Source organism: Schistocerca piceifrons, chromosome 5 (genome assembly GCF_021461385.2).
Source record: "Schistocerca piceifrons isolate TAMUIC-IGC-003096 chromosome 5, iqSchPice1.1, whole genome shotgun sequence".
NCBI lineage: Eukaryota > Metazoa > Arthropoda > Insecta > Orthoptera > Acrididae > Schistocerca > Schistocerca piceifrons.
This window is the reverse complement of record NC_060142.1, coordinates 356,814,600-356,827,786: the sequence shown is the minus strand read 5'-3', so window position 1 is coordinate 356,827,786 and position 13,187 is coordinate 356,814,600. Positions and strand designations below refer to the sequence as shown.

General features: G+C 37.2%; 1 protein-coding gene across 1 annotated transcript in view; it reads right to left on the bottom strand.

The window, feature by feature from the left end:
- Positions 1–12,946, bottom strand: part of LOC124798985 (FERM domain-containing protein 5) — an 85,506-nt gene extending 72,560 nt beyond the window's left edge. Inside the window, exons 1-5 of the mRNA XM_047262522.1 lie at positions 12,921–12,946; positions 5,535–5,676; positions 5,346–5,388; positions 4,791–4,967; positions 657–868 (exon numbers count right to left, since the gene is read on the bottom strand). Of these exons, the coding sequence (XP_047118478.1) occupies positions 657–868; positions 4,791–4,967; positions 5,346–5,388; positions 5,535–5,676; positions 12,921–12,946 (600 nt within the window). The remainder of the gene's footprint in view (positions 1–656; positions 869–4,790; positions 4,968–5,345; positions 5,389–5,534; positions 5,677–12,920) is intronic.
- Positions 12,947–13,187: the final 241 nt, after the last annotated feature.

Genomic DNA, 13,187 nt, shown 5'->3' with positions numbered 1-13,187 from the left:
GCAAAGAAGAAAAATATCAAATCTTCATTGAACAAATCACATTCAACACAACAGACACACTACAGTACTTAATATATACAATATTTCTGATCTGTGCATCACATTATTTACATTTCTGTTCTCACATATTTCTTAACAGTGTTAACCTGCATACAAATTGGTTTTTCCATATATTCTTCTTTTTGTTTCCAATCAATGCTTTACCATATGGCACCTTCTCCCCACAAAATTAGTTTCCTATATTAGAAAATCACATATGATATTCTTATCAGGCATTATCAGTTTCTTTAACACATTACATTAACCCTGGCTACAATATTTTTGGAAATTTTCACTATTTTATGCTTCTCAATTATAATCTTATTTTTATACTTCCATAATGTATGCCTTTTTAGCTCTACAATTTTACTCTTTCAGTTATCTAGGATGACTCAAAAAACTGCATTTTTAATGTTGTAATGGCCTTGGTCCTGAATAACCTCCTGTGCTCTGCTTAATTTGTATACAACTCCGTTGCACTCAAATACCAATGATGCACTACTCTTGGAGTTTTAAAATTGAATGTTTTCACTAACTGATTTCATTTTTACTACTTTATTTGTGTAGTGTCAACAAATGTGTTTTGCTTCACTTAAGTTCTTTTTCTTGTCTGTTACCTTTACAGGATGAGGATCAACACCATATGTATCCAGCTGGCAGGCTTTCCTCAGAAAATTGGTTTCTGTTTGTGCTGGTGTCTGCCCTCTTAGTTGTGTTTGGTGCAGCTCCATTATCTTTCCCTCAATTTCTGGTGTTTGCTTTAATAACAGTTTGAAGTCTGAGACATAATTATCTTCATGCTCTTCTGGATCATAATCACCCAACTCCGCTGTAGAAAAAGTCAAATGCTGTGAATGCCCTAATGCATGTAATAAGAATAAAAGTAACATTTTCAGTAGATATTTGTTCAATTAACATAACATTATTAAATAAATCACAGACATATTACATGACAGTAATCATTCAACAACATTGCAGTTACAAGAAGCATCAAGATACCATGTTATAATGTGAAACTCTTCAATGAGGTGATTGCTGTTGTTATTTAATTTATATGGTTTTCTGGAAGTGCTCGAACATATTCACTGGCTTTTTTTGTCACTTAGAGCATGTAGTTAGAAGGAAAGGTATCTGGGCATCTTACATGTGACATTTAAAGGGAAAGAATCTGAGCACGCTGCTGATCAATCAAATAAAAGGTGTGCTAGCTACTGTTAAGAAATCATCAAATCCTCCTATGCCAGTGAGGCAGTGATTCATTTCACTGGAAAATCTATGTCGCACGTATGCATCCACTGCAAAGAAAACAAGTCAGATCGTTAATGATATAAAGAAAAGACAGACTGCTACTCACCATAAAGATGACTTGTTAAGTTACAGCCAAGCAAAATGAAAATACAGTTACACATTTAACTTTCAGTCAAAGCATTCTTCAGAAATGGAAACATACATATATTCATTTACACAAAAAAGCAAACCTCATGCACACATGACTGCTACCTGTCCCCACATGACTGCCATCTCCAGCAGCTCGAACTAGAATGCTTTCCTGAAGAAGGCTTTGGCATAATGTTAAATGTGTAACTGTCTTTACGTTGCACCTGACTGGAATTCAGTGTGTTATCTTTATGGTAAGTAGCAATCTATCTTTTCCTTATATTGCTGATATTCCAACCTGCAGATTCCATTGTCAGATGTCAATATTCAGGCATAGGACTGTCCTGTAACGAAGTTGCCCTAAAAGAAAATGGACCATAAATATCTTGTCTTACATAATACAGAATACATTCATCTTTAATTTAATGTGTATGTTTTCTTCCTCAAATCCTCACACTGTGATAAATGATGTATGCATGCAGCTGAAAGTCAGCTTCATCACCAAAATTGAAATGTGAAGGACATCATTATCATCTTCAGATGTTTTCAACATTGCTTCACATAATTCCAAGCACTTCCCCTTATATCATATAGGTATGTGCCTGGAGAAGCTGCTGAGTGGATTCTATTGAACATTTTAATAACAGAAAACAAACGAGGACTATATGCAGAATAGAAATTCTTATTTACAGTGGGAATTCAACTCATCCTACTGCAAGCAGAAGCTTCCTGTGAAAATTTTCATAATTTGCTGGACTAATTGACGTGGTATGTTTAAGGCTTTATTTTAAATTGGCAAAGACTATCAACGTCTCACATTATGCCTAGAGGCAGCTTCTTAAAAGCCTTCACAATAGAATATAGATCCACAATTTGGAGCCTGTGCCAGAAGATAAAATCTACATGAAATTTAGTTTCTGAAATTAATTCTTATTGTTGGATGTAAATGACAACAAGGGATAAATGTATTGAAAAGTACATTTGATGATGATGAAGATTTGTATGTTTGGGTAAACATCATCTGGGTTTTTAGTGCCACAGTATTCAAAGAAACTTCTATAAGGTGTGCTGCTGAATAATTTACTTTAAACAATATTCATTTTGCTCAATTTTCTACAATAAATACATTGTCAATTTTGACAGTATTAGTCCTGCAGATAATTCCAGAAGACACTATCGAGTGAAAGTGTTTTAAACGAGCTAGTTACTTGTTTCAAAGTGACCACAGTGACATATATTTTTGAGTGCAAAAAATGCTGAACTGAATTTCTTGATAGAGTTATCAATCTTTCACCCCTGTTTTAACTTCTTACCCATCAGGGATACAAATAAAGTTTACACACAGTGTTTCAGCTTGTGTATGTACAGTATCATCTATTTTTGATACTCATGTTTATTTTTAGCTGTTTGAAATGCCATATAATGATTTTTTGGGACACTAAGACCTAAAATGGCAGCTCTGTAATAGTTATATGCCTGTAGTTTTGTCAAAGATGGATATCCTCTGAAGATTGAGGATGTCATGAGTGAACATTATAGTTTTAAAATAACAGTCATTGTTAATTCATTTATGTAGGTCAAGAATAAGGGCTGAACTAGCATGACTCCTTGGAACAGGGGCATCACATTATTTCTCACCTATTTTGAGTTTAGATTTTCTTCTACAGTACAAGTTGTTAATGTGATACTCTGTCTTTTATTAAGAAGAAGGGATTCTATACATGCAAGATGGATATCATTATATTTTAGTTCTCCATGTAAGATATTGTGGACTAGTCTTTGGCAAAACCCAGAAAATACTATTAAAACAAATGTTCACTTTTTGTTCTAGCATACCCAATTGTGAAGTCATACAAGACTTTCTCTGTAGAGAGTCCTTTACTAAAGCAAACAAGGAGACCACCAACAAGTTTTTCCAAGGAAAGTGGAGTAGGAGTCTATGGCAATCTATTTATCAAATCCGAAGGATTGAAGGAAGTTGAATAAAGCTGACTGATTACCTCTGGCAATTTTATGATGTTTGTAAGCTGTTTATGGGGTGTGTATTTAAAATTCAAGTTCAGTAGATATGTTTATTATGTATTCTGTAGCAAACTTAGTACATCAACTTTTCAAGATTTTATGTTAATTCCTATGTTTGCCATTTTAAAATTACACTCAACAGAAAAAAAGCCAATAGCCAAATCAGGTGGGGTTTACTCAGGTATGTAATCTTGACAGCAGAAGAAATTTTTGATGGAATATATGTTTATTAGCACCTACTCAGTTTCCAGACAGACACTGTTTTCATATTCTGGAAAGCACAGTGCTGATAACATACTTTAACTTGACTGTTCTCTGACCTGTGATAGTTAGCTGACTTTTTTCCACTGCAGAATGTTTAAGCTTGTTGACAGGCTTAGCATATATAAAATTATTGTAGGCCATAGCACCAAGTAGCCATTGTGAATATAACATTGATTTGTTTCCCATGTTTTGTGTAGTGGTTGTTAAACTTATTTACAAAAATAAACAAAAAGGCTGTATCTGGTCCTTTTAGCAGCTCTCCATCAACGTTCATGCATTTGTGTGATGCATCAATCTTTAGGAGAATTAGATGGACCTAGTTTCAGCTGCCAAAGTGCTGTGAGCCAATCACAAGCTTTCACTCTCCATATCCTCTGCTTAGGAGCCATAGTAAAATGCATAGTCTGTCCAGTAAAGATTTATTTATCTTATTCATTGCAGACATAAAGCGTTCATATTCCAAACCCTGAGCTATTTGTGTTCTTTATACATATAAATGTATACTATTATTCACCGAACTCATAACTGTGAAAACCTAATGCAATGATGGAACCATAAACAGTGGGGATTTTGGTTATGAAGGATTTCTGCTGTGAGAGTGAAATAGAGAGGGCAACTCATAGTTCCATGTGAAGGGAAAAACTGGCACTTAATGAACTGTGGTAATGTCTTGGTCACAATTTAAAGTATTGATCCATTTCAGTACATCATCATCACAACATATCAAGAAATACGAGAAGAGCCACACAGCCTTGTATGAATATGAACTTTTACCAAGCTGCACACTGAAGTAATATGACTAAAAAATTAATTTTTCTCGATGTATTAACAGAAATCAACCAGGAAACACAAAATGTCCTGTCAACATAAAAATAACAGCACAGGATGGATGAGGATTGACTGTGTAACAACCTGTTTTTCAGCTACTTGTGAAAACAGCATGCTCTCTCTCTCTCTCTCTCTCTCTCTCTCTCTCTCTCTCTCTCTCTCTCTCTCTCTCTCTCCCTCTCCCTCCCTCCCTCTCCCTCTCTCACTCTGTTCCTTACTATAGATGCAAATATTGTGTGTTGAGAGTATAGCCCACATACACTGAATTATATAAGCAGCCAGCAGGGCTGCTTCTGACGGCGTACAGTACAGGCGTCCATGGAGGAGATCTCTCTTGAGCTGCAGGTAGATCTGGTATCGAGTTATTTCCTCCTTCAGTCTGAAGGGGTCTGGTGGATAAAACTTTACACGGAAGCTGAACAATATAGGATCCATATCTGAAATAAAAAGAGTGAATCATCAGCCAAGATCTGATTAATTCCAAGATATATTAAATCTCAAGAGAAAAGACATCAGCAGCCACGTTACACATGAATTAATTGATCATATGATCAGACATACATATATCAATATAATAATGTTACACTGTTTTGTAGAATATTATGAACTCTGATAGTCAGTATACAACATATGATTAGTAGCTGAATACAAACATGGGTATAGTACATTGTATAGAATGGAAACTCACAAAATACAGTTCTAGGTGAAAACTTGTAGAGAGCAAAGAGTGAAGTTACAAGAATGGATTAATTTTTAAAGACAATGGAACACAAAAATATAATTTAAATAAATAATAAAACTATTTTCGTGATTACCTTTGACTTGTTTTATCACAGATTTTGCCGGGTCTAACCAGTGCTGAAAACAATACAACATTAATTAATTTTTGAATTGATGTACTGCACTACATCATATGCTTGTTCAAAATGAGCAGTCTGGTTAGATTACTAACTGGGATTGTAAGACAGTTAAGAATACATTTAAAAAAAGAAAACATTACTTACCCTTTGTCGTGTGGCATCTACATAACGAAGTCCAAAATAATCCTTCTCTGCTAAGTTCAGTTGTCGACAAACATACTCCAGAAGGTATTTCCCCTTGTGTTGATTCTGAAACAATACACGTGAATGAAGTAACAAGTGATGCCTTCATATAAAAAAGTAAAGGCAGGTGAAATTTCTAAAACTGTAGTGCTGCAGAAATGTTTTATAAAATACTGAGGGCAGAAGACATTAGTGTCTGTTTTAACTGAAGCTAAAATAAAATAAAATAAAATGTCCTATCTTACAAGTATAAATACATGTACTTTAACTTGTACTCACTGTTCAAAAATAAAAAGTAACAGAACGCTGATAATCTGTTATAGACCACCTATACCTTAAATAGCCAATTGGTGAACAAATTATTATTAATATCATGAATATCTCTATCTTGCAAATATTCTTATGGTGGTTTAGTGTGTTTATCTGAATAATAATAATAATAATAATTTTTTGTAATATTTTATTACAATCAGTATCTCATACAAGGGATATGCAACTAACTTGTCATTTAAATATACACAGAAGTCAGTGGAGGGGAATTTGTTTTTTAAACTAAAATCTATTCCTTGTTTTTAAGTAAGCAAAAATCCGTCTTCTGTAGACCAATATTATGTAGAGGTGTGCAGGGATAAGATAAATGCTGTCTGCACTGTTATGTCTCTGATATGCATCCACATCCAACGATATTAAAGCTTTGTTAAGCATTTTAATCTACTTGGTAAGCCATGGCTTTGATGATTTTGGCTTTGAAGCACTGCCGCAAATTTACAGCTGAACATGTTTCAGTGTCATTAAATTTTAACTCATTTCATTTTGCACCTGAAGAAACCATTTTATTTATGTTTAAGGTCTTTTTAGCATGTTTTTATATTTTTATGGATGTACATCATAATTTACATTTTGCGGAACAAGAAAATTGATGTACATTATAACAACTCTTTAACAAACAATAGCCTGCCATATTGATGATACATTTCAGAAATTATAATGTTCTGTTATAATTATTGAAATAGTTAGCAGCATTTTCTGTGGCACATTTCCATGACATTAGGAAGTCAAATGAAGCAATGATACAAGCTGCCATATACTACATGTGCAAACTAAGTTGACACTCAGCATGGTGCCTGATTGAAGCGACTGTAAATGGGAAATGGCTTTATGGTCACTCCCACCAGTCACCGTGCCAAGTGTCAGCTTAGTTCGCACATATAACACTTCTTCTTTCTCGTGTACTTTTCTCCTACATTGACGCAGGGCTAGCACGATTATTAATGGTTTTTGCATGGTCTGTTTAATGTGTGGCTGAATGGCCTTCCTGTCACCATCTGATTACACTCCAGGACAGAATGTGTGTACCCCAACTGTCTGCATGTAGTGTTATTTATGTTAAAGTGAGTGACAATTTTCTAAATGTTTGTGAATGGTGTAACTGACATAGGATTTGAATACCAGCCCAGTATTCACCTAGTAGGATGTGGGAAGTAGCCTAAAAATCACACCCAGGCTGACTGGCACACTGGTCCTTGTTGTTAATCCACTGGACAGGTTCATTCCAGGGTCAGCGCACCTCCCTGTCCTTTAGTGGTTATTTAACATGCATGGCTATCTGGGTGGGTATGTTGCCACACAGTTCATTTATCAAATACGAACCATAATGTTACATTCTGTCAATGTGCTTTGTTTCTCACTATGCGAAGCACTACACTGTGTATTTTTAAATATACAAGGGGACTTCAAAAAGTAAACATTGGAAACTTCAGGTAGGAATATCTATCAACAGTGTGGGAAACAACAGATTGCTACTTGTCGTAAAGGAGAAACATCAAGTTGCAGGCAGGCACAATTAAAAGAAACTCACATATGGCTTTCGGCCACAGCCTTCATCAGTGAAGACACACACACACACACACACACACACACACACACACACAACTGCCAACTCCAGCATCTTGGGCCGAAATGCAACATCACGTGGGATGCAAGCAGCAATCTGGAGGGGTTGGGCGAAGGAGAAAGGGAAGGGATAGTAGTAGACGGTTGGGGAGAGAGACAAATGTTGCCTGGTTGAGTGTGCAGGGACTAAACTGCCAGCAGGCACAGCATCAGGTGATTGTGGGAGAGGGAGGTGAGGAAAAAAGGAGCAGGATGGGAGACAAGAATGGGGAAGAAATGGAAAAACAGAGGGGGTGGAAATTGTTGGGTGGAGTGTGTGGGGGCAGTATGTTACCATAGGTTGAGGCTGAGATAATTAGGGGAGTGGAGAATGTATTGTGAGGACAACTCCCACCTGCGCAGATCAGAAAAGCTGGTGGTGGAGGGAATGATCCAGATGTCTTGGATAGTGAAGCAGCCATTGAAATCAAGTGTGTTACGTTCAGCTGCATGCTGTGCCACAGGGTGGTCTACTTTGCTCTTGGCCACAGTCTGGCAGTTGCCGTTCATTCTGGTGGACAGCTGGTTGTCAGTTATACCAATATAAAAAGCTATGCGATGATTGCAGCAGAGCTGGTAAATGACATGGCTGCTTTCACAGGCGGCTTGATCGCTGAGTGAGGTAGGAGAAACCTGTGACATGACTGGAATAGGAAGTGCTGCGTGGGTGGATTGGGCAGGTTTTGGACCTGGGTATTCTTCCACAGGGATATGATCCTTATGGCAATGGGTTGGGATCGGGAGCGGGCTAGGGATGGACTAGGATGTTGTGGAAGTTGAGTAGGTGACGGAACACCATTATAGGAGTGGTGGCGCAAAAACCAGCTACAAAGGAGTGTCCCCTTCGTCACTCAGGACCACCACGGACTGGAACAACTGAACCACGTCCTTCGCTAGGGTTTTGATTACGCACCATCGGGCCCTGAAATGAAGGACATCCTACCCGAGATACTTCCCCCTGCCCCCCCCCCCCCCCCCCCCCCGTTCCTTTAATCCGCCCTTGCCGTCACGCCATGTCAAAACATTCCACAATGCATCCACACAGTCCGTCAATGGACTTTGACGTCACATTACAGTTTCTCGGGAAGAAAGTTCTGACGGTGGCGTCGTTTGCTAACATCCTAGATTAACCTATTTTAGCCGCTCTCATGTTGTAGTAGTGCATGTCGGGCTTCTATGTCTTCTTAATCTTTTTATGCTTTGTTTATGTGACGACTTGGATATTTTTTTTCCACTGAGCGCACTTCCACTGAGGTCGGATGTCAGATATCTGAAAGCGAAAAATTATTTGGGTTTTACAAAAACAGAATAGAGCTGACATCCACTTATAATGATTTAAATTGATGAACCAATTTTCAATGGATACGGCAACATTTTAAGTGAAAAAGTCAGTTCTAGTGAATGTAAGTTGTTTATGGTGTTATTAGTTACATAAAAACCGTAATGGATAAGGTATACAGCTTCTATTTATTCCCTTATAAATATTGTTTGGTATGTTTGTATTTACCGTATATTTTCGCTAGCTAAAAAGTGTCAATGTTTTTAAATGTTGTTTCACTTCTCAGCCCTTTACTACACAAAACTGATCAAGAACATACATTATAAAGTTGTTTTGCCATTAATAAACTTCATCGATGTTGGTTCCTCAATTCCGATACTATGCGCCGACTTCTTGTATCACGGATAGTAAGTCATAGCCTCACTTTCAATACTCGGAGGTGGTGACAGTGCCGTGACGGCTAATGAAAATTGGCCTTTAAATATATTGCACCCCAGTTGCTCTGTGGCGGCTTTCGGCGCAAAACAAAAATACCACAGCGCGCTGAAAAATAATGCCTCCGAATTTTTATGTGAAAACTCTTATATTTTAAATGAAACAAACGTTATTAACATTCTACTTGTTTATTCTCTATGTCTACATATTTACAGCCCCCCTGCCGCTAGAGCGCTCCGAATTATAGGGTGTAATGTGGCAGTGTGTAACATAACTGTGTCGGTGTGTGAGAAACAGCGAGTTGTAATCGAGTTATATATTCAAAGAGTTCCTTCAGCATGACTATATGCCAGACCAAGCAGAGCACTGTGACATCTGCAACAATGCGACGTCTTGGGTTCACTGTCAACGATAATCCTCCTCCATACAGTACCGACTTGGCCCCATCCGATTTTCATCTTTTTCCAAAAGTTAAAGAACAGCTTCGAGGACTGCACTTTCATACCGGTGAAGCGGTGCGAGCGGGGGTGAAGTTGTGGCTACATCAACAAGTCAAACATTCTAGAGACGGTATCAACAAAGTGGTCTCTCACTGGGAGAAATGTGTTCATCGCCAAGGTGTCTATCTTGAGAAATCAATATGTAGACATGAAGAAAACACATGGCGAATGTTAATAATGTTTGTTTTATTTAAAACGCTTTAAGAGTTTTCGCATAAAAAATTCAGAGGCATTACTTTTTAGCACAGCCTTATAATAGACCCAAACAAAGGAGAAATCATGTGATGATTTCTTTTATAAAAGGACAACGTACCTATTAAGAATAGCAACAAGAGCAATCAATGTCAACCTTACTGTCATAAAATTATGTTATAATTTGTAACTTTTTAAAAGACAAATGATGAAAGTAACCGTCGTGGGACTTCTCTTCGGCTTCCCGTTGAAACTCTCGGGGAATATCCATCAGAACGGTGAAATTCCAAACAGTCCGCATGCTCTAGGGACACCTTGAGTTTCGTGTTAACTTCATTTAATTTCTTTCTTTATGAAGCTCGATCAGAAATGCTACACGATTAATGTAATTTTTTTCTTTGATTTTTTTTTGTGGCATGTTACGTGTGTTTAAAAAGTGTTTGTACTATTGTGTACTGTATCTAAGGGGAATCAAAAAGTAAGTGCCAACATCTGTAATAATGTTATTATTATCTCGAAATTTTCTAGTACGTACTGTCAAGATGAGAAATACACAGACGCCCACAAGTTCCACAATACTTTGCAAACATTATATTCTTTCTTTACACTATTTTACACCAAAGAAGACATTATTGTAGTACTGAAAGGTGTTATAAATTGTAGAATCATGATATCTAAAAAAAACTGAAAAAAGGCTTTATTGTCAGCCACAATATAATAAACGGTACATAAATATTTATTTGAAAATGACCATACATTTATGATCATGATAGTACCCATCTACCCTCTTCTACCAGCCTAAGATCCGTCACCAAAATAATGTTGCTATTTTTTTCTTTTTAATAAAAAGAATTCACCCATCTGGCTCTCAGAAAAGAAAGCTGAGAAAAACAAAGACTGGTGAGGCTAAATCACTCGCTGGATCTTTGTCCAAATACCTTTCACCTCATAGAGAAAATAAACGTGGCGAAGGAAAGACTAATCAAATTGTTGAATCAGGCTCTGGCTTGCAGATAATTATTCGTGTTGAGACTACAAACACAGGTGAAAAGCCGACTGTATGTGATTTTAATGAATACTTTGGCGTAAGTGACACAGAAAAAAAGATGATAAGGATAGTAATTACGAAAAAATTACTGAGAATGAACGTATTTCTGCTGCATCTAACTCTGACGCCTCTTTATCCAGTGATAATGCATATTGGCTGTACCTGCTCTAGAGCATATCAGGATTGTTATAATTGAAAAGGGTAGTGAAGTATATCAAAACAAAGAGGGATTTTTTGAATCCTCAGGCTGCAGTTATGGATTTATAAATTTTATTGCGTGATCGATGATCGTGAAGACGTTTCGCCAGAAAACGGAAGAAATTCCTTAGAACTGGTGCAGCCGATGGCGAAGACCCAGTGTCGGGAAAGCATTGTTTAAAACGTGAAGAGTCCGCTGGTCACGGCACCTTCTTATTAGTCAACAGGGATACAAAATGAGTTTATTTTTATTTTGGGTGAACATGACAAGGGAAAAAGTACTGCAAATATAAAAAGAACTAATTATTACGGGGTAATTTTTGACAGCATTCCCGAAGAAAGGAGAACTGCCCAAATGAGTCAAATAATTACATACGTCCATACAGAAGACAGCATTCTGGATGTTCGTGATGAGTCAAATAATTACATACGTCCATAGAGAAGACAGCAGTGTGGAAGTTTTAGAATCTTTCTTAGGTCTTTTTTATGTTGGGAAAAGCTGCAGACAATAAGTCAAAAGATATGGGCTAGATATTACGTTGCACAAGGCTCAGGGTTATGATAATGCCATGTCAATGTAAGGAGTGCATGCAAGACTACAACGAAAAATTCGAAAAGTCAGTCCTAAAGCTCTGTTCAGTCTCTATGCTAAACATTCCTTGAATCTTTGTGGAGTTCATACATTCTCGTCTATTCCCATCCTCATTTTTCTCATCTTCTACATACGGATGGGAGTTACTTGTAAAGAACATGTGGAAAAGTTTTAAACAATTATCTGTTATTCGCTGCTGCGCACAGTAAAATTCACTTAAAGTCATAAAGGAAAACGTGGAAATAATTGTGAGCATTTTGGAAGACGTGCAAGATCCATCGCAGGCAAACCCTGATACTAGATCTGCAAGCTTGCTTCTTCTAGCTATATGTGATTTTACCTCTTTGATCTACATCAATTTTTGGCATACAATACCGGAGAAAGTCAATTTAGTCTAACAATATCTACAATCTCCAAAAATTACTTTGGATAAAGAACTCGCCATATTAAAGACCCTGAATGAGTTTTTACTGATGGGACGAACTACAATTATAGAAAATGCTGTTACTTTTGGCACTACAAAATGCAGTAATATGTACATTAACAGTGACCAATGAGGAAGGAGGAGCTCGTGACACTGGATTATTGATCCACGAAGAAATTTGTTAATCAATGTTTGAATGTATAAACCGATTTATACAAGAACTGTGACAACAATACATGGCCATGAAGGAAATCAGCAAAATTTTCCAGATTCCTGAAACAAAGTTTATACTTGATGCTCTCGCTGTAGCACTGGTGAATCTGATAGAAGTGTACGCCAAGTGTGATAAGGAGCAGGTACTGCAAGAAATAAAAAGGTATAGTAAGCGTCTATGTGTAGTCGATACCTGTTTGGATATTGCTGCTAGATGGACAGCCCCAGAAACCCTTCAATTTATAATTAAACGGGACTTCAGGGAATCATTATCGTGTACATCACTTATAATCCAGTACTTCTTGAACATGTGTGTCGCATCGTCTTTTATGATCAGCTATTACATCCATATCATTCATTTTTTACAAAATTCACGCCACAAATACATCAATTTCTACGCAGTTAGGGGCCTCACTTAGTTTCGCCGCCCTAGACCTCCGACGGTCTTAGTCCACACTGACTACAGTAGAAGAATTTATTCTAAAACGCATACTGATCCTGTCAGTAAAATCCTGAATTTGGGAGGTGGGTTACCTGACACTGGCGTCTTTCTTTCCCATATTTAACTCCTCACTGCAAGAACCTCTCTTCTTCTAGCCATTTCAATACATTTTAAAAAATTTATCACATGTGAAATACATATTCTGGCGCCAGCCGAGACTGTTTTACCCACAAATTTGGGTAATACGTATACTATCACAGTAGAGGATAGAATCCTGCAGGGCTGTCCACAAATGCGTAAGAGTACGAAGGGGTGGAGACCTCTTCTGAACAGAACGTTGCAAGGCATGCTGGATATGA